The 20,355-nt window shown below is 34.1% G+C and overlaps 3 protein-coding genes across 3 annotated transcripts; all 3 read left to right on the top strand.

Annotated features, from left to right (window-relative positions):
• The first annotated feature begins 7,793 nt into the window (after nucleotides 1–7,793).
• Nucleotides 7,794–10,296, top strand: LOC125219163 (ferredoxin--NADP reductase, leaf-type isozyme, chloroplastic). The gene is made up of 9 exons (XM_048121064.1): nucleotides 7,794–8,018; nucleotides 8,349–8,586; nucleotides 8,742–8,875; nucleotides 9,010–9,088; nucleotides 9,211–9,302; nucleotides 9,417–9,494; nucleotides 9,584–9,646; nucleotides 9,783–10,017; nucleotides 10,103–10,296. The coding sequence occupies exons 1-9, from the start codon at nucleotides 7,914–7,916 to the stop codon at nucleotides 10,168–10,170; spliced, it is 1,092 nt and encodes a 363-aa protein (XP_047977021.1). The 5' UTR covers nucleotides 7,794–7,913; the 3' UTR covers nucleotides 10,171–10,296.
• A 456-nt stretch (nucleotides 10,297–10,752) lies between these two features.
• On the top strand, nucleotides 10,753–12,931 carry LOC125219171 (ferredoxin--NADP reductase, leaf isozyme, chloroplastic-like). The gene is made up of 9 exons (XM_048121077.1): nucleotides 10,753–10,953; nucleotides 11,043–11,271; nucleotides 11,406–11,539; nucleotides 11,638–11,716; nucleotides 11,789–11,880; nucleotides 11,956–12,033; nucleotides 12,136–12,198; nucleotides 12,306–12,540; nucleotides 12,656–12,931. The coding sequence occupies exons 1-9, from the start codon at nucleotides 10,852–10,854 to the stop codon at nucleotides 12,721–12,723; spliced, it is 1,080 nt and encodes a 359-aa protein (XP_047977034.1). The 5' UTR covers nucleotides 10,753–10,851; the 3' UTR covers nucleotides 12,724–12,931.
• Nucleotides 12,932–14,698: 1,767 nt separating this feature from the next.
• Nucleotides 14,699–15,802, top strand: LOC125201726 (glycine-rich protein 2-like). The gene has a single exon (XM_048099958.1). It carries the CDS (start codon nucleotides 14,804–14,806, stop codon nucleotides 15,635–15,637), a length of 834 nt encoding a protein of 277 aa, XP_047955915.1. The 5' UTR covers nucleotides 14,699–14,803; the 3' UTR covers nucleotides 15,638–15,802.
• Nucleotides 15,803–20,355: the final 4,553 nt, after the last annotated feature.

Raw genomic sequence — 20,355 nt, forward strand, 5'->3', positions numbered from 1 at the left:
TACCGTACTTTACTTTCTCTCCACTTTAACTATTTATTATCATTTTTTTAAAAAACGGATGTAGGAAATGAAAATGCTCTATTTTTCGTGGACGGAAGGAGTACTATATCCGTAATACTGCTCCACTACATATAAATATATTTACAAACTCGACTTCCTCAAATGACAAATATCTTATTTTAGATCCTATATTAATATGTTTATTGCTGAACAGATCACACGAGAATATAAACATTAGAAAATGAGAGAACACGTTGTTTCCAGGATGTGCATTTACGTACAATTGGAAGACAACTGCATTTTAGTATATATGTACGTGTACGTATGAAACAAGTACAGTTGGCCACCTCTTTTGCCTAATAATGTTCTGAATTTATGATCTCTAATTTATTACTATGACGTAGTAGGAGTATTAAATAATGGCTTCGAATTTATTTTATCAACGACTTACCTTCTCCATCTAGTTTGAAATTGACGAATCTCTTTCTGAAAGTTATTTATCTTTACCTATAAGCTGGAATTATCTAATCTCACATGCACCTTTAAATTAGATATAAATAAGCAATTCAAATTATCTTAAATTATTAAGGATCTTAGGACATTCGAAATATCGATCTTAGTAAACTATTATATCAACATATACACTTTCTTTTATATAGGGTTATAAAAAAAATACCATAATACCGAAATACCGCACTTACCGTACAAAAGAAATACTGAAAATACCGAATTTTTTATATACCGTAACTTTCGGTACGATATGATACCATACCGTAAGATTTTGGTACAGTAACGGTATGATACCATACCGTAAGACTTCGGTACGGTAACGGTGTGAATTTTTCATATACCGCAATTACGGTATATACTGCAATTTTTGGTATAATTCGGTATATACCGAAAATTGCGGTATATACCGTTAAAAAATACTGGATACCAATTATGTGTATAAAATTATAAAATTTATTATTTATAATACTCCCTCCATCCCCAAAGAATATGCACTTTGGGGTTGACACGAGTTTTAATGTAAAATTGGTATAGTAAGAGAGATGTAAAGAGAAAAAGTAAGTAAAGCATTGTTAGTGGAGTATGAGTCTCACCTCATGAGAAAGAATAGACTTTCCAAAATTAGAAAATGCATATTCTTGTGGGACGGACTAAAAAGGAAAGAGTGCATATTCTTATGGGATGGAGAGAGTATTTAATATTATATATTTTTAAAACTAAAGCTAACCTTATATTTATATAATTTGTTTGACTAATGCAAGTTCATAGACTCATGGTTGTAAATTGATCGTGAATGGAGTTTGAAGAAATGAAGCTACTTCTTTTTAATTTTGAATGTTGTATTAATTTTGAATGTTATGAACTACTTTAATTGTGATGGAATTTTATCGTTTTGAACATTATTAGATAATTAAAATGTTATTTTCAGTATTTAATGTATGAAACAAGGTTTTTTTTCTGTAAGATCATGATTTTGGTATATTGGTAGTATTTCGGTATACCGTACCATATTGCGGTATAGGGGTATACCGAAGTATGACACGGTATACCGAAATGTCGGTAAGGTAATGGTATTCATATTTTGATATACCGCAATGCGGTATACCGAAAAAATCAGTAAGGTAAAATATCATTTTTTCTCGTACCGTATTTTTTGGTACGATATTCAGTATGCTATACCGTACCGATCCACCCCTTCGGTGGACGGAGGGAGTATTTTATAAGCATAAACAATTTAAAGAGGGAACATTTTTTTTGGTACATCAACTATCCTAAATGATCAAATTTGGTCCTTAACATTTCATAATATCTTTTGTGGTTCGTCAACTATGAGTTAATATCAATTCAACTATTTTTTGGCTATTTTCAATATTTTCATGACCAAAGTATCCTCAAGGAAATGAAGGTCATTTCAATCTATCTACTCTCTCTTTTTTACTAAAATACACTAATATAATTATTTCTCCTCTTTCTTCATCTCCTATCTTCTTTCTTATTTTTTCTTTCCCTTTATCCTAAAAGACCTAATACCTCAAATATAAAACCCCCAAAATATGTAATTTACTCTCTATTCTTCATTAAAAAATGTAACTTTGTACCATTTAAAATTCTAGTCCAAACAAATCGCCGCCCCAGAAATCATAAACCTCACCCAAAATCTTGAACCAAGATTCCTTATAAATTCAATCTTTCCATAAGGAATTCCAAAGAGAAGTGAAAGGGTCATGCATGTGGAAGTATGTTTTGTAGAGAGAGATGGGTGTTGAATATACTATGGTGTGGTGGAGGAGCATTGTGTATAAATTAATATTTGTCTTTAGGTTAAAGGGAATGAAAAAAGAAGAAAGTGGATGAATAAAGAAAGAAAAATAAATTAGTACATACTTTAATGAAAATGAGAGGGTAAATAGATTGAATTGCCCTTCATGGCTTTAAGGGCATTTTTGTCCGAAAATATTGAAAATAGGCAAAAAGTAGTTAAATTGATAATAACTTATAGTTGATAGACCTCAAAAGATATTATGAAATGTTACGGACCAAATTTGCTCATTGATAGTTGATGTACTAAAAAAGATGTTCCTCTAATTTAAATTAGTCTTATGCTATGCTTCAATCAAAACTAATGTTGAAGTCGACATCTCTTGTTAGACTTGCGTCGAATTTATCAATCCAAGTTTCTTTGTCTCCCCCCCGTCCCATAAAAATATGGACATTTGAAATAATACGGAAATTAATGCACAATTGGTAAAGTAAGAGAGAGATGAGAAGAATAGTTAAAGTAGTGTAAATGAATAATGGAACCCACATACATTATCATTAATGTTTAATGAATTGTAATGATGGGAAATAATGGTATAAATTATAAATAAATTAATGTATATTGATAATGAGTTAGGGATAACTTTCCATAAATGGAAACGCCGCCCATATTTTTATGGGACAGACGGGAATGAAAAGAACACATATTTTTATGGAACGTGGGGAGTAATAGACTGCATTTACGAAGATGAGTCCTATCAAGACGAAGACTAAATTTCATGGGAGTATTTATTTGACGAGGCCATTTGATTCATTTTTACACAACGCATTCACTTATTGTCTACACTTTTCTGCCTTCTAAAGTATTAAGATACACAAAATTATTGAAAAATCGGATGATAAAAAAAAGTGAAAAGAGAATAAACCTTTTCATAAAAATGAACATGTTGGGCAACTGTCTTGAACAATGTATTGAAAAGCCCACTTGAATCCTAACCTACAAATCGGCCCAGACTTCGTTAGCGGTTGACAAGAGAGGCAAATCGGCACGGCCGTCGTCAGAGTGTAAGGGAAGAGATAAGTGAAATGCTCAGATTTGAGATAAGGGAGAAACTCGTCGCGCGCGAGGCTGCTTGAGCCGGCGACGCATAGGGACAACAAGAAGTGGATAGAGAGAGACGAGATGATGATGTTTTTGTTTCGGTTGCCGGTGGAAATCACTTGCTTGGCAAGAAAAAAGTAGCCTTCTGTTGTTTTCTTTACTAGTGGCTTCGTAATGAGAGATGTTGTTTCCAACCATGGCTTCATATGGGAGATGTTGTTTCCAGCCACTGCTACATTTGCAACCATCGGACTCGTCAGATCTGTGACAAGGTAATTTTTAGAGTCATTGAGAGGCTAGGGTTTCGGTTATAAGCATATACCGATTTTTGGCAAAAATACCGAAAAATATCGGTTTTCGGCAAAAATACAGGTAACGGTGCGGTATAAGAAAATCTATACTGTTACTATATCGAATACTTACTGTATAATATCACACCGTACCGAAAATTCAGTATTTTTCACTACTAAAAGTAAGACTTTGTAAGTTGGAACAAAGTGTCAAGTAGAGTATGAGGTCCATTAGTAACATCAATAATACTAAAAGTAAGACGTTGTAAGTTGAAACAAAGTGTCAAGTAGTGAGAATTGCAATATAATCTATAAAATTTCACCAAGAAATATTTACTAGGTACATGTGCCATAACAAAATGCTACTCACAAGGGATGTTAGTAGTAAGTAACCCTAAATTAGGTCACTTTGTTTGAAGTAAAACAATTTTTTGATAAAAAACTAGGGCACTTGTAAATGCATTAGTGAATATTTAAGCAAATAGTAGTAAATGATGAAAGTACCTTATTTTCCTTCAAAAGTAAATAGCTTCAAACAATATTGAATGACATGATGGCCATTAGGGTCTTTTGTAAGAGGAGAAGTTATACGCTTCAGAACAGATAAAACAAGACGCCTTTGGTCCACTTTTGTCAGATACTCCAACAATTTCTGCACAGATCTACTTCTGCACATACATAAATTAAACATGTAAAAATTCATTCATCATTCAACAACAAATCCTAATTAAGTAGAAATAGGTACTATACTCATGAGTATTAACACAGATATTCATGAATCTGTGCACGTCGCTGACGACATTCATGAGCAACTGCATCATCTGCTCATGATTGCAGATTGCGAGAAACTTCTGAGTAAGATAATTCCCAAGCTGATCGACCATCAACTCACAAATATGATCCTTAACCTCCATGAATATGATCTGAATATCCTCCACCTTCCTCTCCTCAAACTTACTCTGCAAGAATCTGCAGCCTTGCTGATCCCTCGCCACCGCGAATATCCTCCCGCTCAGATCCTCCAGCGACGTCAGGCTCGCCCTCTGCTGCGGCCACCACGTCCGCCCATAGTACCTCTTCACCCCCATTGAATTTTCTGCTTGATAATGATGATGATGATGATTATATCCTATGTTAATGTTAATTTTATAATCATAGGGCGAGTGAATCCCCATTTCCTCTGAATCGGAGTTGATTTGCAACCTTCTCGCTGTCGATTGGACCCTCATCTCATAGTTGTTTCTCTCGTAGCTACGACGGTTGTCGTTGTACTGAAAATTCGGTATTTTTCAGTACGATACGAATTAATATACATTTTTTTCGGTATTTTTGTCCACCCCTAATTGACTTGTGAGACAAAACAATAAATCAATGAAATTAGAGGCTAGGAAAAACAATACTAAGGGGCATTCCTACCCAAAGAAAGAATTATATTTATACCTCTTCACCAAATAGGCGATATAGTATAGAGATAAGTGAGCACAAACTTTTCAGCACGAGATTTAAGGAAACGGGGTTTTGTTAGTAAAGTGGAAAGTGAATAAAGTAAGAGAGTTAATAAAATAGAGAAAAAAAGTAAGAGAGGGAATACCAAAAAAGGAAATGTCTCACTTATCTTGGGACGTCCTAAAAAGGAATGTGAGTCGCTTATCTTGGGACAGGGGGAGTATTAATTTTGAACTGTAAAGTTACAATGGACGTATTATTTTATGATCCACATTATATCACAATCTTTCCTAATTAGCACTCCCTCCCTTACTATAGTAGTGGAGCCATATTTGTCATTTTGGTACATTCCATAGTAGTTGACTAATTTCCTTTTTAGAAAAAGTCAACACATTTTTTCTCACTTAAATTACTCTCTCCACTTTATTCTCTCCTCATCTCTCTACATTTTCTTCATTTCCTACTTTATTTTTTCTTTACTCAACTCACTTAACACATTTTTTTTCTTAAATTGTGTGCTGAAAAGAAACGTCTCTATTACTGCGGAACGGAGGGGGTAGTAATAATTTCTGGAGAGTGGAGTCTATAAATTAATAACAAACTGATTTTTGTTTAGCAAGTAATAGCGGAAATCATTAGACAAACAATTGTATAAATTCTCCACAATGAACTTCAAGAAAATATTATCTGTTTTATGAATAGAGTGATCGCATGAAAGTATTTATTAATGTCACTTTGGTGGTATTGATGTTATAAAGTAATGATTGAAGATCGTATTCTACAATGTATAAATGAATTTACGTAAACAAACATGAACCTCAATATTGTTCTAAACTCTTTAAACTAATGGTAATTTCAGGGTTGATTTATTTGTTGGTGAGTTTTGCGTTTGTTTACTTGTTTCTGCAATGCGATAAATACATAGAGAACTAACCTATAGCATAAGTGAGCATATGTGACACAGGAAGGTTCTAAAAAATCCCAATCCAAAGCGAATTTTATTTAACAATTATATTAAAATCCTAATCCAAAGCGCATTTTATTTGGCAGCGGATATTAAACAAATTGGCATGCCTCATGTTTTTTTTAAAAAAAAAAAAAAACTTCGAACTCGGCTCCTCAAACAATAATGTCTAAATTCCTTGCCGCTAGGACAAAGGCTAAGTACTGAAAGAAGACTTCGAGTTATATTGTACTCGTTTAGTAGTATTAAAATTGTTGGTGCTCTAACTCACGAGTCTCAAGTCAAATTGGTACTTATACGTTTTCTTCATATTTCTTAAATTCTGCATCGAATCAAATATGGACCATGTTTGGTGGAGTTAAGGGTGCTTGCCATTCTAGATAAGATTAAAAACACAGTAGAAGTTGGGAATTAGAAATTAATTCTTCTATATTTTATATATCCAGCTATTCAAAATATGCTTATAATTGCATGAAGTAACAAGACAAATCACGTAACATTTGACAATATATCCAAGCATAATTCCAATACACGCATTCCTGGTCCTAACTTCAGTGTCGATTTTGGTAGAATTTAGTACTCCATAATTTAGAACGTGAATAATGTGCATAAAATGTTGTGAAATATCATTATCACCAAATGCAAGTTGTGCTTTTTTGGGGGGAATTATATAGTATATGGTATATATGAATACACAATTACACTCAATACAGGCCCTACAATGTAATATTTTTATTATTTCACCATTTTAGGATAGTAAAGAAAATTATAATTTTTGACCCACAAGAAAAAGACATTTGTGATATTGAGTTCTCTTCACAACTGATACTACTGTTAGGATTAGAGATAATATAATACTAATATTATTATTAATTATTATGATTATTATTATTGACGTTAATATCATGAAACTTCAAAAATTTATGTTTTCCACAAACTTTAAACTTGGCCTATAATATACGAACTTAAATACTAGTTGTTGAATTGTTCCACCAACGAAGGCTACATCTCATTTGTTCACATCACATAAGATATTGTTCCACTTAAAAATGATAGTAATGGGATTACAAAGTCCCTAAAAGCCAGATATGGTTATCCATCTCATTTATATGTAGTCGAATTTCGTCGCCGGTGAAAAAATTTAACAACTATTTAAGTTCATGTATTATAGGCCAAGTTTAAAGTTCGCGAGAAAAAACAAATTTTTATAGTTTTATAATATTAGGTGTAAAATACCCCTTATTATCAGTATTATTTACTAAATATTTTCAAGCACAGTACGAGTGGGCTGGGCCTGGGCCTGGGTAATTTTAAATTTCATGTCGCAAACTTTTGAGGTTGTGTCTAATTGGGCCTGGCCAATTTTGGTCCACACTGATAAATCTAATGGGCATCTGATGCAAGTTTGTAATTTTAGGCTCATATTAGTATTATAGAAAAAGTATGGAAAATCAACAGATTGTAAAATAATTCGAAATATGGATTTTTTTTCCAGCCCATTTATAGATTTCCTAACATTCTGCACGACTTTACGCCAAATCTACAAACTTTATCAAACTTAATTTGTTAGCATTTTGTCACAAAGGAACATCATTAGTCATTACTTAGAGTTGGATCCAAAAAATCAAAACGGAGACAACAAATACAGTATATGTTAAAATGTCGTTGAGAGTCACACAACTTAGGCCATTGTTTTATCCTCACATGTACCACTCACTCACTACAATCTCCTCCACCCATTTCATAATCTTCATCACCATCACTAATTTCCTCTCTTACTACACTCCCTCTCTCTCTCTTTCTCTCACTCTGATTCTCCATTTCTTACTTCATCACACCAGTCATGGCTGCTGCTGTTAGCGCTGCAGTCTCTCTACCTTCCACCAAGGCCACCTCCCTTTCAGCTAGAACATCCATTATTTCTCCAGAAACCATCAATTTCAACAAGGTTTCATCTTTTCTTTCCCTTCTTGCATGATTTCTTATGATCTTCTGCATTTTATTTAGGAAATTGCTTTAAACAGAATTCGCTGATAAAAAAAATCCAATCTTTACAACTTTGCATCAATTAACTGAAAAAGGGGCTTATGCAAATATCTATATCTCGTCAGATTGCATTAATATGTTGGGAATTGTTTCTGTTGCATTGTATCAAAGCTATGGAATTTCACAGCATATGATAAGGGATTTAGCTCTACTGATTTACTGATAGTTTCATCGTGGTTATCTTTAATTTAATAACCTGCAAATGGGTTCTGATAATCTTGTGCATATGCAGGCCTCCTTACACTACAGAAATGTGTCGTCTACGGGTGCCAAGATGGCGCCAATCAGAGCACAGGTAACCACAGAAGCTCCTGCTAAGGCTGAGAAGATTTCCAAGAAACAAGAAGAAGGGGTGATTGTCAACAAATATAGGCCAAAAGAGCCATATGTTGGAAGATGCCTTCTTAACGTCAGGCTCACTGGGGATGATGCCCCGGGTGAGACTTGGCACATGGTCTTCAGCACTGAGGGTATTCCTCCTCTACAAACATTCATGAACTTCAAATTTGTAGTGTACTTGTTTCATTCCTTTTGTTGAGATGTGTTTTCTGTGATGTGGTTGAATAGTAGTATCTGTTTAAAGGTATAAATGTCTGTGTGTTGAGTATGTGTGTATGTTGAGCAGGGGAGGTGCCTTACAGAGAAGGGCAGTCAATTGGGGTGATCGCAGATGGCATAGACAAGAACGGGAAACCTCACAAGCTGAGGCTGTACTCGATTGCCAGCAGTGCCCTTGGGGACTTTGGAGACTCCAAGACTGTAAGACTTCGCTGAATAGAAATATGTGTCTGTAAAATATTTAGAGCTGTTGTAATATTTAAGATATTGGAAGTATGTGTGTTTGTGCATTTCATGGGAATCCTTCCATCATATTCAGTTATGCTTCGTTGCAGGTCTCTTTGTGTGTCAAAAGGCTTGTCTACACCAATGATCAAGGTGAAATTGTTAAAGGAGTTTGCTCGAACTTTTTGTGTAAGTGAACAATCCTATTGTGAATTGTGACCATGTTATGAGCTTCTAAGCTTACTTCTTAAATGCTATTGCTTGTGGTTGCAATTGTGCGTTGAACATAAGTTGAATCGCTTCGTTATCAGGTGACTTGAAAGCTGGTGATGAAGTCAAGATTACTGGCCCTGTGGGGAAAGAAATGCTTATGCCGAAAGACCCCAATGCTACAGTCATAATGGTGTGTTATTCACAATTGAGATCAAATATGAATGTGTGAACAATTTTCTTTTTTAGGCATAAAAGTTGCATTGAGTTGATCTGGAATTTTTGTTTCGGTGTTTGACATGTGTAGCTCGGAACTGGAACTGGGATTGCTCCTTTCCGCTCATTCTTGTGGAAAATGTTCTTCGAGGAGCACGAGGACTACAAGGTACACACAAATCAGCTAAAATCTTTTGCATAACGCGTTCCTTCTACCTTCAAACACTGTCACACACTAATTGGCTTCTTGAATTTCAGTTCAACGGCTTAGCATGGCTATTCTTGGGTGTTCCAACAAGCAGCTCCTTGCTCTACAAGGAGGTAGCTACTTTATCCCTGTACCAAAACTCGAGAAATGAAATGAGAAAACTGCAAGCTTGATTTCTTGTCGAAAGGAAGTTCTAATTATGCAGTTTGAATTAGTTATGTAATTAATGCTGTTGATCAATGTGGCCAGGAATTTGAGAAAATGAAGGAGAAAAACCCAGAGAACTTCCGGCTGGACTTTGCTGTGAGCAGAGAACAGACAAACGCCAAGGGGGAGAAGATGTACATCCAAACTCGGATGGCTGAGTATGCGGAGGAGCTGTGGGAGCTGCTCAAGAAAGACAACACGTTCGTGTACATGTGTGGACTCAAGGGAATGGAGAAGGGAATTGATGACATTATGGTTTCCTTAGCTGCTAGAGACGGTAAGCTTCACTTGCCAAAACTCTTTAGGCATTAATATATTAATTCTCATCCCTCATTCGATCTTTTTTTTTTTCGTGTTTGAAGGTATCGACTGGATAGAGTACAAGAGGCAGTTGAAGAAGGCAGAACAATGGAATGTGGAAGTGTATTAAGCTGTTGCTTGTATAAATGTTTTGTACAAAATTCAGCCCTACCTGCATTTTTCATCTGTGCTCATCAGCTCATGCAATGTATTAAGCAGGGTACTATCTTTAAAAAAATGTTGCTTTTATCTTTTACTTCATCTTTTACCCCTGTATCAAACCAGCAAATTTGAAGATGTTTATAGAAACTAAAGATGATAAAAATTCAGTTTAAATTAATCCTAAAAGTATTGCTATACAAAACTAAAGAAAATGTATATTTAATTTTAGTATGTAGAATCTCAGATCACTCTTCATACAAACAAGCAATAGAAATAGACATAAAATATGATTGAAATATTATTAGTAAAACATCCCGTTACCGAGATGTTACAGCATCCACTGGTAATGAGGCGAGGTGGACGGTTATCCGACGTGGATAGTTGTTAATGTGACAGAGAATCTATATTCTCACTTAGATCTTCTGGTGGTGAATCAAAATATCTTATTTATTAATGATTCTGTCTGAAAAAATATGTTTGAAATATGAGAGTCATACATTGATGACAGTTTCTTATCCTCACTTGTGCCACTGCATTGGCTTTCCTATCTCCTCCACATATCCCTAATCTACTTATTTCCCTTCTCTTACTCACTATACTTGTTACTCTCTATCTCTCTGCTTCTTGATTTCTTATTTTGTAACAAAATATGGCTGCTGTAAGTGCTGCAGTCTCTCTTTCTACCTCCCAATCTGCTTCTCTTTCATCTAGAACATCCATTATTTCTCCAGAAAGGATCAATTTTAACAAGGTATCATCAAATGCAGAAATTTCTGCCTTTTATTCATGATTAAAAAAAAGGCATGTATCTTATCAGTTATCAATCATGAATATCTGCAGGCATCCTTGCACTACAGGAATGTGTCGTCTAAGGTTGCTCCGATAAGAGCTGAGGTGAGCACTGAGGCGCCTCCGAAGAAGGAGAAGCATTCCAAGAAACAGGAAGAAGGAGTAGTTGTCAACAAGTTCAGGCCTAAAGAGCCATACATTGGCAAATGCCTCTTGAACACCAAGATCACCGCGGACGACGCCCCTGGTGAAACATGGCACATGCTCTTCAGCACTGAGGGTATTGTTATTCATTTCCCTTCCCTCCTCCTAAAATCATAAATACTTCATTTTCGTGTTGATGATGGAATTTAGTTACTTACTTTGTTGAGTCCATGTTGCTCGAAACTGAACTAGTTGAGTGTTTTTGAGCAGGAGAGGTGCCTTACAGAGAAGGCCAATCGATTGGAATAATCCCGGATGGCATTGACAAGAACGGGAAGCCTCACAAGCTGAGGCTGTACTCGATTGCAAGCAGCGCCCTCGGTGATCTAGGAGACTCCAAGACTGTAAGCCTCCCTTCACGAACGAGATAGTACAGCATCAATGCCTGTTGTTTTGAGAATAATTCAAACTAGCTACATCGATTTTTGATGCTTCGTTGCAGGTCTCCTTGTGTGTTAAGAGGCTTGTCTACACCAATGATCAAGGGGAAATAGTTAAAGGAGTTTGCTCAAACTTTTTGTGTAACTACTCAAATCCTTGTTTAAATTAATGTGAGGTTAATAATATTCTTACCAAACCTTTCTCTGTTTCAGGCGACTTGACACCCGGTGCTGAGGTGAAAATAACTGGACCTGTTGGGAAAGAGATGCTTCTGCCAAAAGACCCTAATGCTACCATCATTATGGTAGGTTGTTCTTGCTTGACATCGTTTATCAACGTGTTGTATTTTCATTACCACAATCGTGTTGTCGTGTTGTAGCTTGCAACCGGAACTGGGATTGCTCCTTTCCGCTCGTTTCTGTGGAAGATATTCTTTGAGAAGCATGATGACTACAAGGTAAACCTCAATGCACAGAAACACCTTTGATTAATCTCTCTTTTAGAGGCCTACAAATACAGATATGTATAGTTAATCAATCATGATTTTGTTGTATTGTAGTTCAATGGCTTAGCTTGGCTGTTTCTGGGCGTTCCCACGACCAGCTCGTTGCTCTACAAAGATGTAAGAAACCGATGATCATTTCCACACTCACATCCTAAATTAAGATGTGTTAGTTGATCAAATCTTGCCTGTTTAACTCATAACAATAATCATGTTGTGGCGGGCAGGAGTTCACGAAAATGAAGAGTAAAAGTCCGGACAACTTCCGTGTGGACTATGCTATAAGCAGAGAAGAGACAAACGCGAAGGGGGAGAAGATGTACATCCAGACGCGGATGGCTGAGTACGCAGAGGAGCTGTGGGAGCTGCTCAAGAAGGACAACACCTACATATACATGTGCGGGCTCAAGGGCATGGAGAAGGGCATTGACGATATCATGGGCTCGTTAGCTGCTAGAGATGGTAACATTAGTACTAATGCTTAGCCAAATATTCTGCTCTTGTTGAATTGTGTAATCGTTTTAAAACTCGATCATACTGCCTCATTCGATGTTCGTGCTTTTTTCTCGTCGTGTAGGTATCGACTGGATAGAGTACAAGAGGCAGTTGAAGAAGGGAGAGCAGTGGAATGTGGAAGTCTACTAATTCTTGTTGTATAATGCTGTTGTGTAAATGTATCACTCTTTGCTGCTGTAGATAGGTAACCTCTTTTTTGTCACCTTTTTTTGCAATTTGCTTTATTTTTAAATATTCTTATTTGATCTCTCATTCACCTACCTGATGATGCTGAGATTTTGAGGAACTATCACAGAGTTTAATTGGGAAGCAAATTGTCAATCATTTTCACTGTTAATAATTGGCTTCTTTATTTGATAGTTGATACTGTGATATATGATGACTTGCATGAGTTTATGAAAGTTTTTAATAATTTTATGTACACGCAAAATATTAGTACATTTTTCAGTGTTTTCCATTAACAAATTTTGCTATATTAGGAAATGTGATACAATAGATAATCATAGTGCTACTTTAAGATGTAGAGATGAAAAACCAAAATTTAGGACAAACATTAGTTTTGGCTAGGATTTAAATGTTTTCGAAATTTGTATGTTAATTTTTCATTAATTCTCTACATCTGGTAATTATAAACTGGAAGTTAAAGTATACCTCACACAATCAATAATTTTAACATCAAATGGGTCACTGAAATATGCTCTCTTCTTTAATTATAAGTTAAGATTATGATCATAACACAAAAATAAGGTTTGATAAAAACCTATCAGAAATTAATCCGAATTATTTATTGTCATCTTAAAGGTTATGACTTATGACTTACGAGACACATTATTATTGAAATAGCAAATATTGATATAATATCTTTCGAAGAAATTTTGAACTTTTAATACATTTTGGACCAAATTTTATATATTCAGCCATTAAGGATAATGTGATCAATTTTTCTTTTCTTCTTTTTATCTCTTCTCTCTTTTTTAATTTTCCAATTAACATATAATGGAGAGTGTAACATATCAATCCAAGAATGAATTTGAAATATGCTCTTAAAGGGAGAGACATTATATTGAGTTAGCATCGTCATTAGGTACAATTCAAAGTAATCATAGCTTGAAAAGATTGTTCAATGTTAAATTAATTAAACTTCAATGACAATCAATAGTGTTAATTACTTTACGGAAATAAATCTTATGTCTCTAATAGAAATAAAGAGTGTTTAGCAATTTAGTACGAATATTATGGTTGCAAAATTTAGATCGTTGGCTAAATTGAAATCAGTGACTATGTTATTATTGTTTTTATAAGAAATGTAAATGTATAAAAGTTGAATTCATTACTCAAATTAAAATTTGTATATTAAAAATAAAAGGATATACTTTAATTAGTTGTCAATCACCTATTTATAGGCCATTTTTCTAATTATGCTAATTTGATTAGGGTTAATGGCATTAGTTATCAATTGGATTAATCATTGATTGAATTTGCTTAATAATTTACGATTTTACATTTTTAGTAATTACTTTGTTTTAATTATAATATTTGTGAATAAAAACAAGGGAAAAGAGAAAAAGTAGAAAAAGATAAAAACTGACTGAAATCAAAGTTACATAAACGATCCGACGAAGTATTGCTGCTGAGACAAATTCGATAAATTATGATTAACCTTGTGAGATAAAATAATGTCATATTCTGCTATTTCAATACATCCGCAAATTAAAATTTCATTTATTTATTTTTTTCCATTTTAAGTTATTGGAGTATTGGACCACACACTACAATAAATAATTATGCTCACAATCCATTTAAATTAATATATAAGTGAGATTTATATTTCATTAATCGTTTCTATTCACATTTTTTTACCGAAGCATAATAATTTATTAAAATTTGCATCAAAGTCAAAATGAGAATTTAAATGAAGAAAAAATGAGACCCTTTAAAAAAATAAAAACAATAATTGGAATATTGTTAAAACTATTCATGCCTTCCAAATCAGATTCTAATAGAATTAATTGTAAAATAAATAAAGAAGAAATTTCTAGAATTGAGAAATCTAAAGCCCAAACGCAGCAATTTAATTAGGGCTTCTTTTCGCTGAAGCCGTTTATAAATAGCACACACACACTCTGTGTAAGCACGCACAATCAAAAAGCTATCTCTCGCCTATACGTATACACAATCGTATAAATCGGGGTTTCTAGGGTTTCTTTCAATGGCAGAGGAGAAGGCTATGCGATCCAAGGGCGTCGTCACCAAATTCAACGATCAGAAGGGCTACGGATTCATCCAGCCCGAGGAAGGAGGCGAAGATCTGTTCGTCCACCAAACCGCCATCAAATCTGACGGCTACCGCTCCCTCCGCGAGGGCCAGGAGGTCGAGTTCACCATCATTCTAGATGGCGATAAGACCAAGGCTGCTGATGTCACTGCTCCAGGAGGAGGCCCCGTCGACACCACTTCTCGGAGGGGGAATAACACCAACAGCCGCGGCGGAGGCTTCGGATACGGAGATCGGAGGAACGACGGCAACGGATACGGTTATCGGAGCGGCGGAGGCGGTGGAGGAGGCGGTGAGTGCTTTAATTGTGGCGAGGTTGGGCATATGGCTAGGGATTGCTCTAATGGAGGCGGAGGCGGAGGTGTAGGCGGTGGAAGCGGTGGAGGATGCTACAGCTGTGGAGGAATTGGGCATATGGCGAGGGAATGTCCTAGTGGCAATCGCGGCGGTGGTGGAGGTGGCGGTGGTGCTTGCTTCACCTGCGGGGAGCCAGGTCATATGTCGAGGGATTGTGTGCGTGGCGGAGGCGGTGGTGGCCGCGGTGGTGGTGGTGGTGGTGATTGTTTCAACTGCGGGGAACCTGGTCATATGGCGAGGGATTGTGTGCGTGGAGGCAGCGGGGGTGGACGCGGTGGTGGTGGCTACAGCCGTGGAGGTGGCGGCGGTGGTGGTTTTGGCAGGTTTAGCGGAGGAGGTGGTGGTGGAGGCAACTGTTTCAGCTGCGGTGAGTCTGGACACTTCGCAAGGGAATGCAAAAGCGCCTCGTGAATAAGTCGGCTTCTATTATTCTCTCTTTTTTGGTTCAGTTGATGCTATTTTTGCTTTGCGGATGGTTTAATTATGCTGTTATTATGGTTTTTGCTCTATGTTTGGCGGGTATTATACCTATAGAATGATGCTCCTATATTGTTATGGAATGGTTTTTTGCTACAATTGTTGTCATGCGATCCACTGATTTGTGAACCGAAATTTTCCCCACTTGGTTGGCAAGTGTATAATATGGTGGTTCGGTTTCTTGGTTTTCTTCGATTTTGCTGTTACTTTCCTGAGCTCTACTTAGTTGTTTATGATGTGTGTTGTTGGTGTTGAGATTTTTGTTTATGGATGATTTTAATCTTGATATTTGGAACTTGGAAGTGCAACTATTAGCTTCAGTTTATACAACTCTAAGCCCTTTTCGTCGGTACGATGGAATGGATGAGGAATGGAATGGTGAATACTACTTCCATTCCAATCCTCTGCTTGAATGGAGGAGAGAGTTTAATAGAAATGCATAGGAATTGTCATTTCATTCTATCTTCATTCCATTCCGCCTCTTCCATATAATCTTACCAAGAACTAAATAGATAAGCTTTGAGTCTAACCGTTTGTGGTATGCATTTTAACTAGTTTAGGTTATGCAGCATCATGCTTCCTTCCTCTTAGGCTACTGCATATTGTGCCATGTGATAGCTTCCTTTAGGTTTATTAATTCACTGTGTTACACTACATGACTATGTGAAGTGTCTGTAAACAAATGTTTGTGGCTTGAGCTTGTGATCTTCAACCAAAACTGTTAACTGCATAGTCTTAATAGAAATCCTTATCCTCTGCATCCCTTGAATTGTGTTACCCTTTCCTCTTGAGGATTGCTTAGTAGGGGTTGAGTAAGTGGGAAATGATGTCCTGTCACATGCTTTGATCCTTTCTGCCGCATCTTCTTGACACAAATGACCTGTATTTTCAATATGCGTGTGGCTGTTCATGGAGTTTATGAATTTTGTTATCATCACTTTATGAAAGATCTGGTGTTTTATCTATTTTTGGGAACAAGTCCTTTGATCAGTATCACTATAAGAAAGTAGATCACTCCATTTGTCGATTGGGCATATCTTAGACTGTTTGAATCTAGTAAAGGGAAATTACTTGGAGCTGCTAGTGACCCAATTTGTTTCATTTACTTTGGTACTAGTAAATTTAAATCCAAGTCCATAAGAATTATAGGAAGAAACACGATATTGGGCTTGGATTCCTGATTTCATCATCTCGGATTCTCGCTGTTTCCCACCGGAGAATTTGGATTGTTTATGGAGTTGTCAGTGTGAGTTTCAACCAATTTGGATTATGGAGTTGGATTTTGAGCACGCTGTTGTTACCTGTGAACTTGGATTTTCTTAAGGTGTTATCTTACAACATATTGAAATTTGAAATTCTATCAACAAATTATCTTGTTTCACACTATCTTTGCCGTTGAAATGAGCTCCAATAATACTAAACCTCATCTCAAATTGTATACTCCTTGTTTTTTAGCATTTTTGAACAGTATCTAATACTGTTGAATGTGCAAATTTTCTTTTTATTTTAAAAAAATTGCAATTCGACCGTTCCATTTGTTTATATTTGAATATGTTTACCTGGATATATAGAGAAGACCAGAGCTGCTTGAACGTTGGAAATGCAGAATCTGGTCGCAAGGAAGAAGATGGAGGAAAGTAGGGGTATCTTATTTCGGTCTACCATATATGGGCTTCAAATAATTAATAATTGGGCTAATTCATTTTAATTGGGCAACTTAATTTAAATATGTTCAAGTTGGTCTAATAATCATACCATACACGGGCATCTTTAAATTTGTAATTGAGGATATTTTGATTTTACTCAATTTTAACATATTAGTAACTTTTACTTTTCTAATCAATAAAATTTATTTTACAACAATTTTAGATAAGTTATTACTATTAATTATTTTTTCTTGTATAATTTATAATATTATAACCCATATTTTTTGTGTAGTCGATGTGTTTAAATGTACTTATTTTAATTTTATGTTTGAATGTTCTGGAATATGTTTGATTTACTATAATTTTCATGTTACTGTATTTTTTATTGAATATGTAGTATATTTAATTTAATAAGCAAATTGTATTAAGTTATATAAACTATTGATAAAGTATTTTGGAGTTAATGCGTACTAACTTAAATAAATTTATGGATGAGACTGAAAAAGTATAGTAAAAGATACTAGAGAATATGGAATATTCTTTTGGAGCTTATGTTTGCTGAGTAAAATAATTCTATTGAAAAATGAGTTTGAATTTGATGTAAATGTTCGAAGATAACCTAATATCTGTCTTGCAGCCTACTTTGGCAACTTCTGATTAATACTATTATCAAGAATGTAGAAGAATGACTTGTTTGGTTAATTAAAATTCACAATGCACTTTTTTTAGACCGAGGATAGGAACTAATACCAGCAGTTCAATTACAAATTACTCCATATTTAATATACTCCTTAGTATGCATGGCCATATTAAGTTGGTCTTCAGGTCTATTGGTGTAGCTTCAATGATTGTATAAATGAGCTATAAAGTCCGTGCAATAGAGCGAGAGCTATACGACTGAATTAAAATTTCTAGACAAATTCAAATGAAGAATGCTAGCCAATTTCTCCAATTGATATTAGGACTGGAAAATTATGAGTAGGTTGTTCTCGGGTCACCTCGTAACGATCCATCCATTAAATGCGAGTATAATTTTTTTTAAAAATTTAATTTGAACGTGAACCCTATTATATTTTTGGCACAAATAAAACCCGAATACAATGTCATCATATTCGCATTAATACAGCACAATAAACAAGAACCCACATTACAGCCACAGAATATTCAGATGTGTAATTTAATACTCCCTCCATTTCGCTATAGTTGAGGCGAAATTTTTCGGCACGAAGTTTTAGAAATGAATATCGGGTGTGTTAAATAAATGGATAAAAAAGTAAAAGAGAGGAAAAGGTAGAGAGAATAAAGTATAAAGTGAATAAAGTAGAAAGAATAAAGTAAAAAAGAGAAAAAAGTTATTGTATAAGGAAATGACTCAACTATGAAGAAACTTTCTGAAATGGTAACATGACTCAATTATAGTGAAACAAAGGGAGTTAATATATTTTGTTATTTGAGTGAACTACTTAAATCATACCTGATCTTTCACTTTCGCACGTAAATGGTACCTGATCTTTATTTTATATCGTTTTTGGTACCTATAAATCACATTTTTGGGTACCTCATGCAATTTTCTTCCCAAAATGCCCTTTAAACAAATATATTTTTCCATTTATATCATAAAGGGTATTTTGGGCATCCATAAAATTAGTACCAAAAGTAATATTATAATATCTTCTTTCATTCTCCTAATTCTTTATACTATTATTATTAATAAATATTAATATTATTATCTTGATGTTATAAATTAATAATTAATTCATTTTTAATATCATTCAAATATACTTAAATATAATTATAGTTATAATTATATTTAATTATTATAATAATATTATTATTATAATACTAAAAACTAATAGTAATTAATAAATAATTGTAGTATAATTATATAGATTATGAATCACATAATATTATGTTATAATAATAATAATAATTACAAATTATTATTATTATTATTATTATTATTAACTAATCAATATAGCCTTAATAAAAATTTAACATTGTGATCTGTAATGATATAAAAGTTGAATATTATTAGTTAGGTGTTTCAACCTTAAAATGAGTATTAAAATTTAATAAAAATTATTTAATTAATTAATTTAGGTATTTTGTTTTTTGTTTGTATAATGCAATAAGATGTATGTATAAAACACTAAAAAGAAAGAAGAAAAAGAAGAAAAAAGAAAAAAAGAAGGAAGAAGAAACATAAATTAAGGAGAAAAAAGAAAAAAAAGAAAGAAGAAAATGAGAAAAAAGAAAGAATAAGGAACTAAATAAGAAAAAGAGAAATAAGAAAGGAAGAAAAAATAATCACATATTTGGTACTATTTAATTGAAATTTCTAAAAATATCCTCCATGAAAAAAAATCACATACTCCATATTTGGTATTTAGGGTTATTTTTGTCACTGGATACCAAAAATGATATAAAATAAAGATTTGATACCATTTATGGCGAAAGTGAAAGATCAGATACCATTTACGTAGTTCACTCTTTTTATTTTGAGGGAACATCTTTTTTGGTCCACGAACTTTGTCAAAGTATCATTTTAGGTCCGTGAACTTTGAAAATATCATTTGAGGTCCATCAACTATGAGTTAATATCATTTGAAGTACTTTTTTACTATTTCCAAGTTTTTAAGGACGAAAATACCCTCAATATTTTAAGGGTATATATTTTTAATAAACTTATCATATACTCATATTTTTTATAAATATTTTTACTATATATTTTTGATGAATTTTCTAAATATAATTTGACCTCCAATATTATCACTTAATTTTGTGACATGCAAGAAAATATCCTAATTCATTTTTTTATTAAAGAAAAATTCTTTATTCAACCTTCAATATTATCATTTAATTTTGTGACATGCAAGAAAATATCCTTATTTAACTTTTTATTATTAAAGAAAGTTCTTTATTCATTTTAAAATTCTTTAATGTAAAACTTGAAGAAGTAATTTTACTTGCATGTCACAAAATTAAGTGATAATATTGAAGGTCGAA

Source organism: Salvia hispanica, chromosome 1, assembly GCF_023119035.1.
Source record: "Salvia hispanica cultivar TCC Black 2014 chromosome 1, UniMelb_Shisp_WGS_1.0, whole genome shotgun sequence".
In the NCBI taxonomy this organism is placed as follows: domain Eukaryota; kingdom Viridiplantae; phylum Streptophyta; class Magnoliopsida; order Lamiales; family Lamiaceae; genus Salvia; species Salvia hispanica.